General features: G+C 46.3%; 2 protein-coding genes across 8 annotated transcripts in view; one reads left to right on the top strand and one right to left on the bottom strand.

Annotated features, from left to right (window-relative positions):
* Positions 1-176: 176 nt before the first annotated feature.
* LOC108162311 (medium-chain acyl-CoA ligase ACSF2, mitochondrial) lies at positions 177-3,759 on the top strand. Its single transcript, XM_033393852.1, has 3 exons — positions 177-455; positions 1,917-3,369; positions 3,435-3,759. Exons 1-3 carry the CDS (start codon positions 385-387, stop codon positions 3,693-3,695), a joined length of 1,785 nt encoding a protein of 594 aa, XP_033249743.1. The 5' UTR covers positions 177-384; the 3' UTR covers positions 3,696-3,759.
* Positions 3,760-5,331: 1,572 nt separating this feature from the next.
* LOC108162309 (filamin A-interacting protein 1-like) overlaps positions 5,332-16,740 on the bottom strand; it is a 101,630-nt gene continuing 90,221 nt past the window's right edge. For 6 of the 7 annotated variants that reach the window (XM_017296978.2, XM_017296979.2, XM_017296980.2 and 3 more), the window contains 5 exons: positions 12,236-12,540; positions 11,935-12,165; positions 7,209-7,404; positions 6,460-7,144; positions 5,332-6,386 (listed from right to left, as the gene is read on the bottom strand). In XM_017296978.2, coding sequence (XP_017152467.2) covers positions 5,351-6,386; positions 6,460-7,144; positions 7,209-7,404; positions 11,935-12,165; positions 12,236-12,540 — 2,453 coding nt within the window. In that variant the 3' untranslated portion in view covers positions 5,332-5,350. Of the gene's footprint in view, positions 6,387-6,459; positions 7,145-7,208; positions 7,405-7,709; positions 7,926-11,934; positions 12,166-12,235; positions 12,541-16,740 lie in introns of those variants that run through there. The other variant, XM_017296985.2, reaches the window with a different exon arrangement.

Here is a 16,740-nt window from a genome sequence, read left to right as displayed (position 1 = left end):
GACGCAGCGACAACCACACGTGCGGGCAAACGCAAACACAAACAAAACGTTGATAATAGAAAATAAAAGCAAATCAAAACAAATACGAAGCTGGCAAAGATCGTGTGTAGCCGTAAAAAAAAAACAAAACACCAAAGCTATGGAGCGGAGGGACCAGATGGGCGGCGATTAGAATGCCGGTGCTCACAGTCTGTTTCGGAACTTGGCGAGCGGCGGACGCCCAACCAGCAAAAAGAATATAAATATAATAAAACTTCAACTAAAACGAAGATCGTTAAAATCAATTTAAGCACATTTGTGGATTGTGGTGTGGTTCAAGTGAATCTGTGAATATTATGAACTTTTTTAAATAATTATTCGATTGAAATTGTGATATCAAACGCCATGAATAAGAAATTGCAAATTGTTTCGAGGCATGTGCTTCGACAGGGACCCCTGGTCCAGGCTATGCGCAGGTAGGACACCAAAAGGATACTCGTCCACGAAACTCCTTCCAAGGTCAAGGCCTTTTTATTCCGCTCTAAGATAACAGTTTCCAGATACTAAATGCGCAGTTTTGACGGGGGGTGTTTATGTGCGTGTGTGTATTTCCCCATCTCTCGTCTCCATCCAACTTCTGCACATTACGTAATCATTTCGGTTCCAGCTGTTTTAGTACAGTTGCCCATTGAAAAACTGTTCATCAAACTAGATCTTAGACTGGCATAACTGACCAACTGAAGTGCCACGCCCCCCCTTAATAAATGGCTAAAAATAGTTCAGACTTGTGGCAGACTAGTAGATTTAAATTATCGGAAATTAAATTGGCTGACATCTGAAAGATAAGCAAATATTTGTCGACAGAAATTTCCATTCGCCTGATAATTTATGGGAGTGAAGACCCTCAAGTGTTAATTGAAATGCGATGAACGTGCTTTAATAGATATCTGATATTTACAAGTACATATGTATGTACATCAATATAAATACTATATAGAACAATTGTTAGATTATGCAACTATTATATTTATTTGTAATACATTTATGGAAATTGTTTGCTAGATTAGATAGGTAGTTCTCCTCCTCTCCTAGCAGCTATCAAACGCTCTTACAGCTGGCAAGTACTTCATTCTATAGAGATTGGTGGTGAGTAGTGGAAGTAGGGGAAGTGTGCCTCATATCTTTTGACCAAGTTCATATTATACGAATGTACGAATACGAATGTGCGAACTAAAAGCTAGATGTCTTAAATGAAGGAACTAAATTTATTCCTTCAAATAGTAACATTCGATCAAGATTTTATTGATGCTCAGGAGGAGGAGGAGGATGATTCGGGGGGTCAACAGTAGCCACGGCAATCAGAAAGAGACCGAGGAGTAGCGTTCTGTGATATTTATCAGCTGCTCTAAAACTTTATATACGTCATGTCCTCTTATACTGCTATGGCGCCATCTGGCCGAGTTTTTTTGTTGGGCAAAACAAAAAGCGCCGCGATGGAACATGGCGGTATTAAATAGAACTTTAGAGAAAAAAACAGGGCAGAAAAATCAGCGTTGATACACAACAGATTTTATATGCGCGCAATTAACAAAATTAGACAAAAAAATTTAAGGAACAAGATTTTGTTGGTAATTGTTGGTAAAACTTAAAGAACGAGGGGGAACGCTCTAGCTCTTATAGTTTTTGAGTACTAGGCGCTCATTGGGATGGACAGACGGACAGACGACAGGGCTCAATCGACTCGGCTATTGATGCTGATCAAGAATATATGTATATACTTTATGGGGTCGGAAACGTTTCCTTCTGGACGTTACACACATCCATTTTCACGACAAATCTAATATAGTACCCCTATACTCATTTTAAGTATCGGATATAAAATATTATTAAGAGACGTGCTTTACTTACCTTTACTGATATTTCCTCATCGTCTTTAGTGTGTCCACCTCTATGCCCGTTCTCATCAGCCACCGACATCATATTGGTAAAGAGCCGCTAGTCTATCGCACTGTGGGCCAGCAGTTGGAGCTGTCGGCGTCAAAATATCCTGATACGGAAGCCATCGTGTCCTGCCAGGAAGGTAAGCGGTACACCTTTAAGAGCCTGCTGGAGGAGGTCGACCGCTTGGCGGCAGGATTCCGGAGACTAGGACTGCGGCCTGGCGATTCTGTGGGGCTGTGGGCGCCCAACTATATGCACTGGTACCTGGGCATGATGGCATCCGCCCGGGCCGGACTTACCTCGGTTGGTATCAATCCAGCCTTCCAGGGCCCCGAGGTTGCCTACTGCCTGAACAAGGTGAATGTCAAAGCAATTGTGGCGCCGGAGACGTTCAAGTCACAGAACTATTACGAGATTCTGCGCAGCATTTGCCCGGAGATAGCAGATGCGGATCAGGGCAAGATCAAGAGCGAGAAGTTCCCGCACCTACGCTCCGTGATCATCGACAGCAAGGACAGTCTCAAAGGAGCCCTGCGCTTCGACGATTGCCTGGATCTGGCCAGCAGTAGCGAACGTGAGGAGATCGGCAAGTTGCAGGCCAAGATCTGTCCGGAAAGTGCCTGCAACATCCAGTTTACGTCGGGCACCACCGGCAATCCCAAGGCGGCAGCTCTCTCGCACTATAACTTCGTGAATAACGGCATCCATGTGGGGACTCGCAACCAGCTCGAGGGGGAGAGAATATGCGTCCAGGTGCCACTGTTCCATGCCTTCGGTGTGGTGATCACGATCATGGCCGGCATGAGCAAGGGGGCGACTCTGGTCCTGCCCGCGGCTGGCTTTAGTCCCAAGGACTCGCTGCAGGCCATCGTCAAGGAGAAGTGCACTGTGATACACGGAACGCCAACCATGTATGTGGACCTCGTGAGTACACAGCGGAAGCTTCAAGTGCCGCTGGGCAGAATCAAGAAAGCCATCACCGGTGGAGCCATAGTCTCGCCGCAGCTCATCAAGGACGTCAAGGAAGTCCTGGGCGTTGAGGCTATGCACAGTGTCTTCGGTCTGACGGAGACAACAGCCGTCATCTTCCAGTCCGTTCCCAACGACAGCGAGGACAAAATACTCCATACGGTGGGCCATCTGCAGGACCATGTCGAGGCCAAGGTAATCGATTCCGATGGCAAGTGCGTGCCCTTGGGCCAGCCCGGAGAGCTGTGCGTCCGCGGGTACGTGACAATGCTGGGCTATCATGGCGATCCGGAGAAGACCGAGGAGACAATTGGCAAGGACAAGTGGCTCCGCACCGGTGATCAGTTCGTCCTGGAGGCCAACGGATACGGACGCATCGTGGGTCGCCTCAAGGAGATGATCATCCGCGGCGGCGAGAACATATTCCCCAAGGAGATTGAAGACTTTTTAAACACCCATCCGCAAGTCATCGAAGCTCATGTGAGTACCACTCAAATTTTCCTTTAGATCCAATGATTGATTAATCGGGTGTATATCTCTTCCAGGTGATTGGAGTACCCGATGAGCGGCTGGGGGAGGAGCTCTGCGCATTTGTCCGCCTCAACGAGGAAATTGATCCTGCGACCTTCACCGTGGAGGCGTTGCGAGCATACTGCAAGGGCAAACTGGCGCACTTCAAGATACCGCGCTATGTGTTCCCCGTCGAGGCATTCCCCAAGACCACCTCTGGCAAGATCCAGAAGTTTAAGCTAGTGCAGGAGTTTAAGGAGCGCGTGGGCAAGGAACGTGAGGCCGTTAGAGTTTAGAGAGATATTACAATATTACTTTTATCTGTGAATCGAGCAATAAATTTTAGACTTTTTTAAGAGACGTCTTTCGTTGATGGGAAATTCATTTTATAATTTCTGAAACAATTACTTATTTATTTAAGGGTTTCTTGAAAGTATTTAGCAAAAAATATGTCTAGGGATTTATCATTTGTAGCAACGTGTTTCTCCCGCTGTTTCTTTGCGGCAACTTCTCAGAGAGACATTGGCGCCTGGGGCTGGGGCTGGGTCTGGGGTTGGGGTACCCTCTTAGCTGTAGTTCTCTCCACACATAATAAAAATAACATACTTAAGAGTTAATGACAATGCCTGCGTGTTACAAAGTTATGCGTATCCCGAATCTATACATATAAAACTCGCATACTTCGGATACTCGTACAATCCAAGGATAACAGAAAGTTAAAACATATTAAAACTACAACTAATACAAATTAATACGTACACAAATATATAGATTATTGAGAGAAGAATACTCTCGTATAAACTAGGCTTTTAAACAGTTTCAATTTGCTTCTTGCTCATTCCGTAGCGGGCATTAAAAACTAAATAATAAATACGCGTACATCTAGAATTTCCATAGAAACACACAAGAATAAAGCTTATAGATCTGACATACTAATTGGTACATTATTATTATATATATATTATTTATATTATTACACACGATTAGCGGGCATTTAAGGACATCGAGTGAATGGGTTTGAGCTTGGGGAGGATTACAATCATTGAGAATCGCTAGGCTAGAGGCTAGGCTAGTATTTGGATGGGGATTAACATATTTAGTATGTGTGTATGTATCAGCGAGTCGCGGTTCGAGTACAATATCAATATCAATATCAATGTCGCTGTGGTACGTGGTACGTGGTATAGTAATAAGTTTTATGCAAATATTCATACTGCTTCAGCTAAATGCTATTCATTACATTACTGCAGGAGTTCTGCTCCTACTCCTGATTGGTTTGAAACATTTTTTAGATTTATATATATTGATTTTCTGTATGTATTTATGTTTATGCATGTATGTATGTGTATGTTGTGTGTGTATGAGCGTTTGTCTGTGGCTTCCATTAAAAAAGTTAGTGGTATACTATAACATTTATATGTCCGTTGCCGTATTCTATATCTATGCCAATATTCCATATCCATATCCTATCCCATACTCGTATGACAGACGGACTGTGACGGCTCCGCTTGCAGTGCTCTAATTAGCTGTAATTCTGTTCTATTATATATATCCATGCATTATCCTGTTATACATTGGTAAAGTGGGGGGCGGGGGCAGGACATCTACTATATCTACTGCTATAATGCTAAATGCAATTATTTACACAAACATTTTCAATTCAGAAATATCAACCAACTATTGTTTAATTTGTAAATTATCATTATCATTTCCATTTCATGTTCTGTTCACAAGGTGCGCTTTAGAAGCTATCATCGTCATCGTCGTCATCCTCGTCCTCATCGTCGTCGTCCTCGGGCTCGCCCACAATGAGCTCCTCCTGCTGGACATCACTCACGGCATAGGCGGCCATCTCGTAAGCCTCTTCGGCTGCCTCGGCAACGGCAATCTGCTCGATGACTGCCCGCTCCTCATAGCCCAGTCCCACTCCCAGAGCCGGCGGCATGTCCTGTCATGCCTCGGCCTCCGCATCGGCGGCATCCTCCGACCAGCTGACCTCCATGGGGGTGCAGGGCAGCGCCTCCTCAATGGACATGCGGGAGGACGGCTGCTTCGGTCTCTTGGAGAGGGAGCCCACCGATGCTGTGCTGGAGGTGGAGCTGCGCATCATGTCCTCCGATGAGGCCGAGCAGCTCTCGTCCTCGGAGTTGGCACCGGAGACCATGGCCTCGCCGGCCGACTCCTGGATCTCCTGGAACTTCTTCAGGGGATTGGCCTCGGACGACATGAGCTTCATGGTGGAGCTGCGCGGACGCATCTCCGACTGCAGCGTGGCATGGGTATGTGGCGAGCTGGAGCAGACGGGATGGGGATCCTCGTTCCAGTCGGGCAATAGCAGCTCTCCGCCCAGCGTGGCGAGCTCGGATGTGTGTCGTTTCTCGCAAACAGCGGACGTCGAAGCAGAGGCCTTGATGCACATGGAATGGGATCGTGTGCGGGACACCGACTCCGATTCGCCGCTGAGTGAGTGACTGCCACGCACCAGCGCTGTGGCCGACATGCTCTGCGAGAGCGGATTGGGTCCGCCATTTCTGTGGACCGACGATGAGGTGCCATTCCTTAGGGACGACGATGAGTGACCATTGGCGTGTCCATTGCTTATCGACTGCTGGCGGCGCTGGATGGGACTGCGCTCGTTGCTGCCACGTAGAGAGCCGTTGCGACGCACCATCTTGGCGGACTGCACCTTGGGCGTCTCGCCGTCGATCTCCAGGGTCCAGCTGATCGAGTCGTTCCTCTCGATCATGCCCTTGATCATCGGCGATGTGGGCGACGACGCTGACTCGTTGGTGCTGCGGCTGAAGCAGTGCGAACCGTCCTGCGAGCTGAGGGATCGCTCCTGCAGCCGAGCCTCGGCGTTGTGCAGCTTCTCGGTGCGTGTCTTGAGGAGGTACACCATTTCCTCCTTGTCGAAGGTGAGACGAGTGCGCTTCATGCTCTCATGATTGTAGGCCTTCTGGAGTTCATCCAACTTTTGTTGAGTTTCCCTGAGAGCAGAAGAAGGAGAGAGTGGAATGTAAGCACGGAATTCTTTGGGTCTGGGTTTCTTTTAGCACTTACTTTTCCTTTTCGGCTTTGGTCTCTAGTTCTAGCTGCAGCAGCTCGTTCTTGGACTTGAGCAGATCCAGCTGATTGGCCAGCTTTAGGCGCTCCTCGCCCTCGCGCTTCAGGTCCGCGTTCTCCTTGGACAGCGTTGAAATCTCCGCCTGCTTCAGCTCCAGGACGCAGCGCAGGCTCTCGGCCTCGCTGGTCAGGCGGCACAGCTCCGCACTGGTGTCGGACAGGCTGGTCCTGGTGCTGGTACTACGCTGCTGGGACGAGGTTCGCAGCACGGATATCTCGTCCTGTGAGAGGGTCAGGCGATCGCGCAGATCGCGCTCGCTGTACTCCTTGCTGGCCCGCAACGTGTTCAGCTCCTTGGTGAGGCTCTGGACGCGCTCGTTGAGCTCCTGTTCGCGCTGGGCGCCCTCGTGAATGCTGGTGGTGTGGATGTTCTTCTTGCGGATAAGTCTGTCGCGGAGCTCCTGCTCCTGGACCCCGGCCTTTTGCAGGCGCGACTGCAGATCCATTATCTGTGCCTCGGCGGTCGTCAACTGTTCCAGCTTGAGGGCCAGCTTGTGCGAGACCTCCAGCTGGTAGGCCTCCTGCACCAGCTTGTGCTCCTCGTCCTTGGCCCGCAGCTGGGCCTCCAGTTCGCAGAACCTTTGCTTTGCAAGCATTTGCATCTCCATTACTTTATCTTCAGCTGAAGAGAAAGGAAATGGGTTAGTTCTGTGGGTCGAAGAGATAGATAGACTGTGAATTCTCACCTTGCTTCAGTTCAGTGCGATGCAAATGCTCTCGTTCCTGCTGCCGCTGGGCCCACTCCACGTCCTTGGCGTTCAGCTCTTGGCGCAGCTCCTCGCAATCCCGCTGCGTCTGCTGCAGCAGCCCGATCGTCTCCTCCAGGGCGCTCCTGTCCCGGGCACACTGCTCTTTGGTCTCCGCGCAGGCGCAGGCATCCAGCTAAAATAATAAACAAAACGAACGTTAGAGTCGCTATAAATCCGGCTATAAAATACAGTTCGGTTCGGCTACAGCCTCTACCTGTTCGGCGTGCAATTAAAAAGATATTTTCAAGAGTCTCCCTTGCACGGAAGTCGAAACAAAGGAAAATTGTCAAGAGCGAGGGAAATTCCCGTCTGCAGACAATGCGGATGGAGGGGTCTGGGATGCTCGTTTCGCGGTTAGGGTCGCTTGGGAAAATCCCATCAAATAAACGAAAATTTTAATTTCCCTAAGAGATTTCCTTGGTGGATCTCGCTCCATACCTGTTGCTGTGCATAGCCTTGGGCATAGGCGATATTATCCATAAATTTGGGTATCCTGTGTCTGCTGGTGGGTGTGTGGGGCACCGTCCAGCTGATCAAATCAAAGTCCATGGTCTGGGACGACAGTTTCTCGTTGGTGAAATCAAAATTGTCAAACATATTTGCTCTCTCGTGGCCGTAGTGTGTTGAACACGAGTACTTGAAGTAGAGTGATGGCCAAACGACCAGAAGGATCTGCTTTTATACCCCGCTAGTCGCACCCCGCACCCGCACCGCGCACCCGAAGCGGCAGGTAGATTGCAGACATGGAAGAGATCTCTTCGAGGTAGATCTTCCCGGATATGGAGAGCAAAATATTTACAAGGGATTTGGATTTATGTGAAACGCAGACGAAATAAAAATGCAGTTTTTAAAACATGCTGCGAAAAGGGTTCTTCTGCTGGGTTTTAGTCCCATGCCCCATGGAAAAAAATACTAGAAGCGAAGATGCAATGTGGGTGTGGCCCTCAGTGGCCAGGCGAAGGGTGGGACTGGATTCGCTTGGGCCACGCCTCGACAGCCTCGGAGCAAGAGATTTCCAACAGCAGGGAGAAGGCGGCTTAGGGATCGATTTGATCTCTGGCCAACTTCATGTGGTTTCGGATCAATCGAACAATGTGGCAGTGCCAGTAATCCAGTGGGGCGGCTCAATGTGGGTGTCTTGAATGCACTTCAAATTCACCGTAATGGCGCGCACCTTCTCTGCAACACTTTGGGTGGATGCGTGTCGAAGTGGCCACAGCCTCAGAGCGCCTCAGAGGCACGGGTTCGATGATTTTCGAGTGTATGTTACAAATTTGATTTGTACTAAAACAAATTGCAATTTGCATAGGAGTTTAGAGGGCACTTGAGGAGTTGTACTTGTCACAGATTCAGTCTAGAATCGAGATATCTAGTAGTCTAGACCTTCTCCACAGTCTCCTACTCTGAACCTGTTGGCAAGATCAATGACAGACAGTCGCCTGGTTAATCCCGATCCACAAATTAAGAGCTGGCCGACCAGACCAGGCGTGGCCTGCCTGTCCAGCAAATTAATAGCCACCGGGTCGCTGTGCCTCCGACTCCGACTCCGTCGCAGACGCCTGACATTTGCTGGATGACAGTCAACGCAGACGTCGACGGAGACGATCAAGACAGCCAGCGGCAATTACCCGACAAGGACGTTTACAATTCAAGTGTTTAAATCGGTGACTTGCCGCCAGTGAAAGAGAGACCGAGAGAGAGTGACCAGTCCAGTGCAGTCTTCTGACTGGATTTAATCCTTTGGCTGCAATTGAGACAATTTCATGTTGCGCACTCTGCTATCTTAATGGATCGGCAATTGTCCTTCGACGGACACTAAAAACCTCATAAAAACGAGCACGAAACCAACCCAAAAATTGTACTTCCAGCCGTGTCCTTTCTCGCCTAATGTCCTTGTGTAAACGAGTATGCGTGTGTGTGTGGGTGTGGAGGACCTTGCCGCGTGTTTTTCCACGGTTTTCACACCAAACTGTGAAATCTCGGATCGGATCATATCTAAATAAATATTTATGTTCCGTGCCATGGCTATTGCTGTTGCTGTTGCCACATAAGTTTAGGCTTTTAGTGGGAAAATATTCAAACGAGCTGCCGTCTGTTGCGCGTTACGCCGAAATCCCTCTCTCTGAAAAAACAAATCCCTCCGCGCGTTGCATGTTTGCAGACACAGCCACGCGGCGGCGGTAGCCGCATGCAACAAGTTACACAAATATTGTGGTATGGTATGCTCTGCCACTCCCGATTCCCGATATCTACTATTTACTTGTAAATATGCATATTCACGGCATTAATGGGTTTGTTTTTTCGAAATGTGAATAAAGTAAATATGGAAAATGCAAAAGATAAATACACAAATTGCATTAGGACACCAGCAAGCGCCAACGGGAACGTTGAAATGCCAGGGAATTTAAAGTCATATTTTTGGGACATTTTACACTGAAATTTAAATTATAAATAGCATCTTTACTGAGTATTTTGGTATGCAATTTATAAAAGAAAAAGCATTACTTTTGGGAGGTATATTCATTGGATTTTCGTATAGATATTTCAAGTGTACATTTTAGAAAAGGAACTCAAAATATTACGAATATTTATAGTAGAGTATGAAAATGTATGAAAGCATTGGAAAATGAAGGCCTTAAGGTTTAAGTTAAAGGTTAGGAGAAAATAGGAATTCATTGGAATATATTGTGGCACTTTTATGAGCCTCAATAAACTTCAGTACCAATGAAGGAGAAATCATTCATCTGTTATAAAATCTAACTAAATAAATCAGACAAAACCATGAATGAAATTTTAAAGAAATTTGTATTTAAAAGTATCAAGAAATGTCCCCCTTTCCATTTGCAAAAATCCTTTCCAAACTGTTAAACATCTGCTTTCATATTTCAACAATTTAATTATGTGTTAAACAGTGAATGAAATTTCCACCAAATAAACCAAAGATTTAGTTAATCTCTTTTTGGATAAAAGATTTCCCCAGAGCTTAACGAATTGAGTTATGCAAATGTACACATAAAAAAGAGACTAATTTTAAAACTTGCTTAATACTTCCTGAATTCCAGCAAATTCCCCGCAGCTCAAATGTGAAAATTTCCGAGCAACAGCTTAAGGTATTCTGGAATTTTTGCTTCATTTTAATGACTTTCCTTTGAGGCCAAAACAGAACAGAGCAGAAAAAAAAAGAAGAATAGGAGTAAGGGGAAATGTTCGCAAATGGCCAACGCAAATGACATCAATACAATGGCCACACTCGTACAATACAGCAGCCGATGACACATGCTCGTATTGTGCAAAGGCACGGCATTAACTATATGTTGTCATCTTTTCATTGCATAAGACTGGGTAAAATCTGAGTAAAATCTCCCTATGCTCCCTGCTTGTCTGCCTGTTGTTTCGATTATCCTACGGGCTTGTGTGCCGAGACAGGCACTAAAGCCAATGGATTTGCGCAATTGTTAAACATTTTGGATGACACAAAAGGCTTTGCTGCTGTCCAGGACAAAATGTGCCTGAGGAAGTTGTTCTAAAGTGGCTTTCAAGTCTTCTCAAAGAGCAGCAAAAATGACAAGTTCGGACAAATCGCAATTTCGTGAATTCTACCTAAGAAGCAATTGCGGTTGAAAAGTCAGCAGACAAACAACATCATGAATCGATTTACGATGCCCAGAGGCAACCGAGAAGGATGTCTACTCCTCCCACATTAACCTGACGAATTCGTACGATTATATGCAAATGTTAAACTAATGCTTTTCGCGTTTGTCGCTGATTTTTATGACCTTGTTATTGGTATTTAATAGAGGGCCCCGCGGACAGACGACGACCCTCCCAACAGGTAGTGGTCTGGACACAAAAAAGGCTGTACCAGAAAGCCCGAAAGAGTAGATTCCACTAAAGAAAAGGTAACCGTTTTCCACATCCTTTAACGGGCAAATCTCGTCAAAACTCACACGTGCCCTGGCATTTGTCATTTGTCTAATTAAATCCTTTACACCGAAAATGGCAAACAATTAATTGAATGCTGCAGATGGAACAGAATGTGCCACTGGGTCACACCCTTTCATTTTGTGCCAGAGAAAGGCTTTCACACACAGTTCCATATCCGCACAAAAGGAAAAGGATGAGGGATTTTCGGTAGCATCTGCTGAATGGAAAACTTTACTTTTGTGCCAAATTTTCAGTTTCAGTTTTTAATTAGTGCAAACACAAAAAGCGAGCCCCGGATCAGGTTCAGGTTCCATGGTGGTTTTCTGGTTTCTGGTCTCTGTTTCGGCTTAGGCCGCACTGACACAATTAAACAAAATTAGCTCAACTTTAAGCATAGATTAAGGCAAATTTCTGAAACAATAGCAAGTCGGCCGGACAGTCGATCCATCAATCCCTCGCATTTAATAGAGCAGAACATATGGAAAAGGAAACCATACGGGAATTATTAGAGCAGGTGAACCCATCCCGGGCACGGGCCCGGACCCATCGGCACGCATATGTGGAGGACAATCACAATGGGCTGGGAAAGAGATACGCAGATCGGCCTGAAGGGAAGGGCTGAAGAGACTGAATGTCTAGGTATAAATCCCTGGCGCCTGTTTCTGCTAAATCCACCCACTGATCCGCTGAACAGTGCACTCGTTTCTCGTTAGAAGATTACTGGCTACTCGCTACTAACCTTTTGAGACATGAACTGAACCATTACGGCGAGTCCCATCATCTGACGGTGCTCCTGCTCCCTCTCGTAGAGGTTGGCCTCGAGAAACTCTGTCAAACGCTCAGGGTCGAGCACATTGTTCTTAGTGTAGGGCTTCAGGGCGGGATACTGGATGGTTATGTCCACCCGGGGATGGGCAAGCATCGTCATTGAACTGCAAGACTTTCCAATGACTTCGCAGACTGGACTCGACTGGAAAGGGAAATTGGGGTGAAACATATTATGCATCTTCTTCGATCCATTTACTTATATGAAATCTTACCTTATTTTTACTACTAGTTGTATTACGGGGTTTGTTTTCCTGATCTTTCTCATCCTGTTTGAGCATCTCCTCCTTGGCTGCGACTGCCGCAGATCCTGTCTGTTTCTGGGTATTGATAAGGGGTTTGCATTCGCATTTCTTGAGCTTGGGCTCCGTCTGACAATTGCAACCAGCGGCGGCACCGCAAACGCAGAGCGACTCCTGGCTAAGGGAAGCCCGCTTCGAGTCCCTTGGCATTGGCGGTGTCGAAGGCTGTCCATTGAGCTCCTGCAACTCCGTTTGATCCACGCCAGAACGCAGGGATTCTGCAACGAGCGAGACGGGATATCAAAATGCCATTAGTCAAGGTGTTAAAGATGAAGAGATGTAGCCCACAGATTGGCCAAAGCCTATCCCTCAGATAGTGACATTACGCAACTTTCGAGTGGCGAAAGTCTCTGCTCATTAACTGATCTCCCTCCTCCTCGATGATGAGTTAACACACTCTGCTCCCCGATGAAGATGAAGTCGAAGATGAGGCTGAAGATGAGCTAACGATCATGAGGATGAGGTAGGCCATGATTCATCTAACGATGAACCACTCCAGCAACTCGTCCAAGCGTCAAGCAGAAAAAAAATGAGTAATTGCCTCGTGCCTAAAAACCGCAATGGCAATAAATTTTCCTTTTGCATAATTCCATTGACAAAAGGGAAAGCAAGGCATGGCAATCTTCGGCAAATGCCGCTACGAGGTGTAAGAGCTGCCACACCCATAACACCAAAAAGTGGTACCAGTAATGCCATAGGTCGGGGCTGGTGCCGGTGCTTCTGCTGCTGCTGGGGCTCCATCATCATCAATTACCAGACGGTCTCTGTCCAGCTGCGAGGCTGTCAATTAGAGAGGATGCGTGGCCAATTTTTTAGCCAACAAATTGGCCTTGACAAGCCCCAAGATAGGGAGGCCCCAAAGGCCCAGGCCGAGAGACAGACAGGAAGAGGTGTGTGTTTGGGGTTCAGTAACCGGCATGATCCATCCATCGATCAGTCCATAATTTACACGATTTCCTTACAAGCCACGCGCCGTTTTGCGGTTCCAAATTGAAGCTGTCTCCCGGCCTGGTCTACGAGCATACGGCCATGTGCCTGCCATAGACAACGGTTGACGGTTTTATGTTACCACATAAATTTCCGAGTACGAGCCAAGGCGGCACACAAAGTTGCCGATGTTTGAACAAGATTGCCAGGAGCGGAGCACATGTCTCATATGACAATTGGCACCAGGAAAAATTTGTTACTTGTCGCTAATGAAAGGGGCGGTGCTGTCTTCCGGAGTTGTCTGCCAGACTTAAGATCATTACCGCGAGATGATTATTCAAATATCGAAAGCGAAGGTGCCTTGTCACCAAGGCAGCTCCATTCGAACTGGTTTTTGCAACATTGTCAAATGAAAGTGTGGGTTGTCACCGAAACTTAAGGTAGTTTACATTCCAATTTACATTGAATATAGCCCCTCATGGATCGTTTCATAGCTTCGGAAAGGAAGCTCCTTTACGCGTACTCTTCTTATCGGTGGCACTGCCAGACATTTCATAAATTTTTGCACAAAAACACAACCTGCTCGTTGCAGTAAAGCCATCAAGGCATTAATTCAATTAATGAATTAGCCGACGACAGCCGCTGTGGCAGGTGGATGTGGACAAAATGTTACTTTCGGATTTAGCCGCCTCTTAAAGATTGTGTAATGCCAATAAATAAACGATACCATGCCCGGGAAACTCCATAAAAACGAGACTGGCTTGAGAAGTGTTCAAGTGTTGGGTGTCTTGGAAGAATCCCCTTAAATCTGTGCCAATCGATCGGCCAATGATCTTTTAGGAGACTGATCTTTGGGGCAAAATTGAGCAAAGGTCAATCTGTTTTGTTGGCCCATGAAAGTGCTTTGGCATTTCCCAATTCTTGAATATTCTTCCAAGAAATTTTTTAATAGCAATTATTAATGGAGGAACCTTCGAGAAAGTCATTGAGGAGCAGTCGGCACACCTGATGCCGCCTCTCCCTGTGCTTCCTCAATGTCGCACGACTCGAACGGGTCTGGCACACGACAGGCTCTCCGCGTTTCAGCCAAGAAACAGAACATTTCGCATGGCAATTAGGCAATTAAATGACATTAGCTACGACCATTTAATTGCAAGGCCAAGAATATTTGCCATGGCACCTCGTAGCCTGCGTAATTTCCAACAATTTCAGCCAGAATATTCTCACGGCCCGACTCTCTCTCCGCTGGTCCCTGTCGAATCGCAACAAGTTGCTGACAGGCTCAATCTGGTGACAGCCGAGCGGGACAACGGGTGGCAGTGTGCGGCAGGGACCACTCGCGGGGAGTGAACTATGCGATTCCATTCCATTTGGACGATTTTATGGCACAGAAACCGACCACCTCAGTAGTTATATGGCCGCCGCTCTCTATTTTCACAGTTCCAATGCAGCCATTTCCCATTTCCCAGACCATTTGTCACTGGGAAACACTCAACGGCGGGTGATTTCATTCAGAAATTTCTTCCTTCGAATGTGTGTTTTTTTTTTGTCGTGGTGTGAAAAGTGTTGCATGGATTTTCCCAATCTAGATGGAAGGAAGCTTTTGACTTCATCTTATATGAAATATAGAGAGGAGAAATAAGGAGTCCACATAAGACAGAAGTCCCAATAGAATTCACTTTAAGTCTCCAATAAAAAGTATAAGATTAGGTAGAAATATAATTAGTTTGGAACCTATTAAAATGTAATCATGGATTCCATTGTGGCCGAAATCTAAACATCCTTCAAATCCCCAACAAATCATTCAACAAAATTTCACTCAACTTTAAGTAAATGCAAATTCCGTATTTAATTTTCCAACAGCAGCTACTATTTTCCGTTTTCTCTCTCACTCTTTTATGGGGGTTTTCCCCCGTGTGCCTTGCGGCATGCATCCACCTCCTGGACAACTCTCCCCCATACAATATCAATCAACATCAAAATCCATTGAATGGCCAGGGTTGGCACATGGGGTCTGTGTTCGGTTTGGGTTCGATTTCGGTCAGCCAAGCTCATAATGACGGTTTGGTTTGGGTTTGGGTTTGTTTGGTGTTGGGTTTTCAGCTAAAAACTGAACATGTGTCGAACTGGGACTGGGACGGTGTTGGCAGTCTCTCGCGGTGCACGTTGCACAGTGGGCCGTGTGATGCTGTGACACTGAGACGGACAGCTGCCTGGACGGACACTGTCCGGCTCTGTGTGCAAACGTTTGGGCGACACAAAATAATTGAAATTCCAAAATATCTTATTTGGCATTAGGCAGCTGCCACTGGCTCTGCCACTGGCTCCGTCTGCGGCTCATTGTTGTTTTAGCCATTTTAGTGAATTTTGGAAAAGCAACAGCCAACCTGTCTTAACCCATGGCGACCCACAAAAAACATGTCCGTCCAATGGAAATGGAAATGGAAATGCGCGTAATTAAAACGAGCAACAACGACTCGAAACTGGCATTTCAATTAGCTGCGTTTGGAAAATGCTCAAAAACCAAAAAACAAAAAAACCAAAAACACTTGACTCTCGACACAGCGCTACTTGCCACGACTTGAAACGACGACTAAACGTCGCTTGTCTCTCGCTCTCTCTCTCTCTCTCTATCGTTTGTGGCTGTCTCTTTCACTGCATTTGTAGCTGTCTCAATCTCCTCAGTGTCTGCTGTGTCTATCGTTCTCCATTGTGCGCTGCCTCTGTTTTATTTCGCGCTTAGGTCGCAACGATGGACACTTTGGGGGGAAAAGGGGGCTGAAGGAAAGGGTATACGGGGAGCATAGTGTAATACAGACAGTCGTCAGCCTTTGGGGTTTATTGCTGTGTGTGTCAGTCCATTTGGTGCTTTGCTTTAATTGCAATTTAACAACAAATTGTTTTAGCAACGAGGCACAGGCACAGGCACAGCACAGGCCTCTGGCCCCAAGCGCGACTATCCGTGGGCGAGAGTCAAGTGGCAGGCCGCAAATTTGTGCAAATTTCTACTCGACACATGAGTATTTGAAGGAAAAATTTAATAACAAAAAAAAAACCTAAAGAATGCAGGAAAGAAGAGGAATTTGATTAGAATTCGGATATGGTTTTAGGCTTATTTTTACTCTCTGAAGCGAATTCTAACAACATATTCCATGGAAATCTAATCCATAAAACATTATTTTATGATCTGCAAACAGAAAATGTGGTTGCGATTGACGTCAACGAATTAAATGTAATTTTCCGCTTCATTTTCTCTATAATATTTCGTATAAAAGAACAAAGCATGTATTCCAGATGAGACGGCAATGTAATTTAATAAACATGTTAGGCTCCCCCCTAAAATAGTTTACTTATGTATTTGGAACTGACATCAATTGAATGAAAGATAGAATATCTCTTCTTGTACTTCCATTCTGTGGCAGGAAGACACATGCCATCATGATATCCCGGCAAATGTGATGTGTTCGAAACACTTCCCTTTAATTGAATCT

Source organism: Drosophila miranda, chromosome 4 (assembly GCF_003369915.1).
Source record: "Drosophila miranda strain MSH22 chromosome 4, D.miranda_PacBio2.1, whole genome shotgun sequence".
NCBI lineage: Eukaryota > Metazoa > Arthropoda > Insecta > Diptera > Drosophilidae > Drosophila > Drosophila miranda.
This window is presented reverse-complemented; position numbering and strand designations above follow the sequence as displayed.

Excerpts from the sequence above, each read along its gene's own strand:
- LOC108162311 (XM_033393852.1), top strand. The coding sequence starts at position 385 with ATGAATAAGAAATTGCAAATTGTTTCGAGGCATGTGCTTCGACAGGGA. Across the intron at positions 456-1,916 it reads CTGGTCCAGGCTATGCGCAG|TGTGTCCACCTCTATGCCCG; the intron begins GTAGGACACCAA and ends CATCGTCTTTAG. Across the intron at positions 3,370-3,434 it reads CGCAAGTCATCGAAGCTCAT|GTGATTGGAGTACCCGATGA; the intron begins GTGAGTACCACT and ends TATCTCTTCCAG.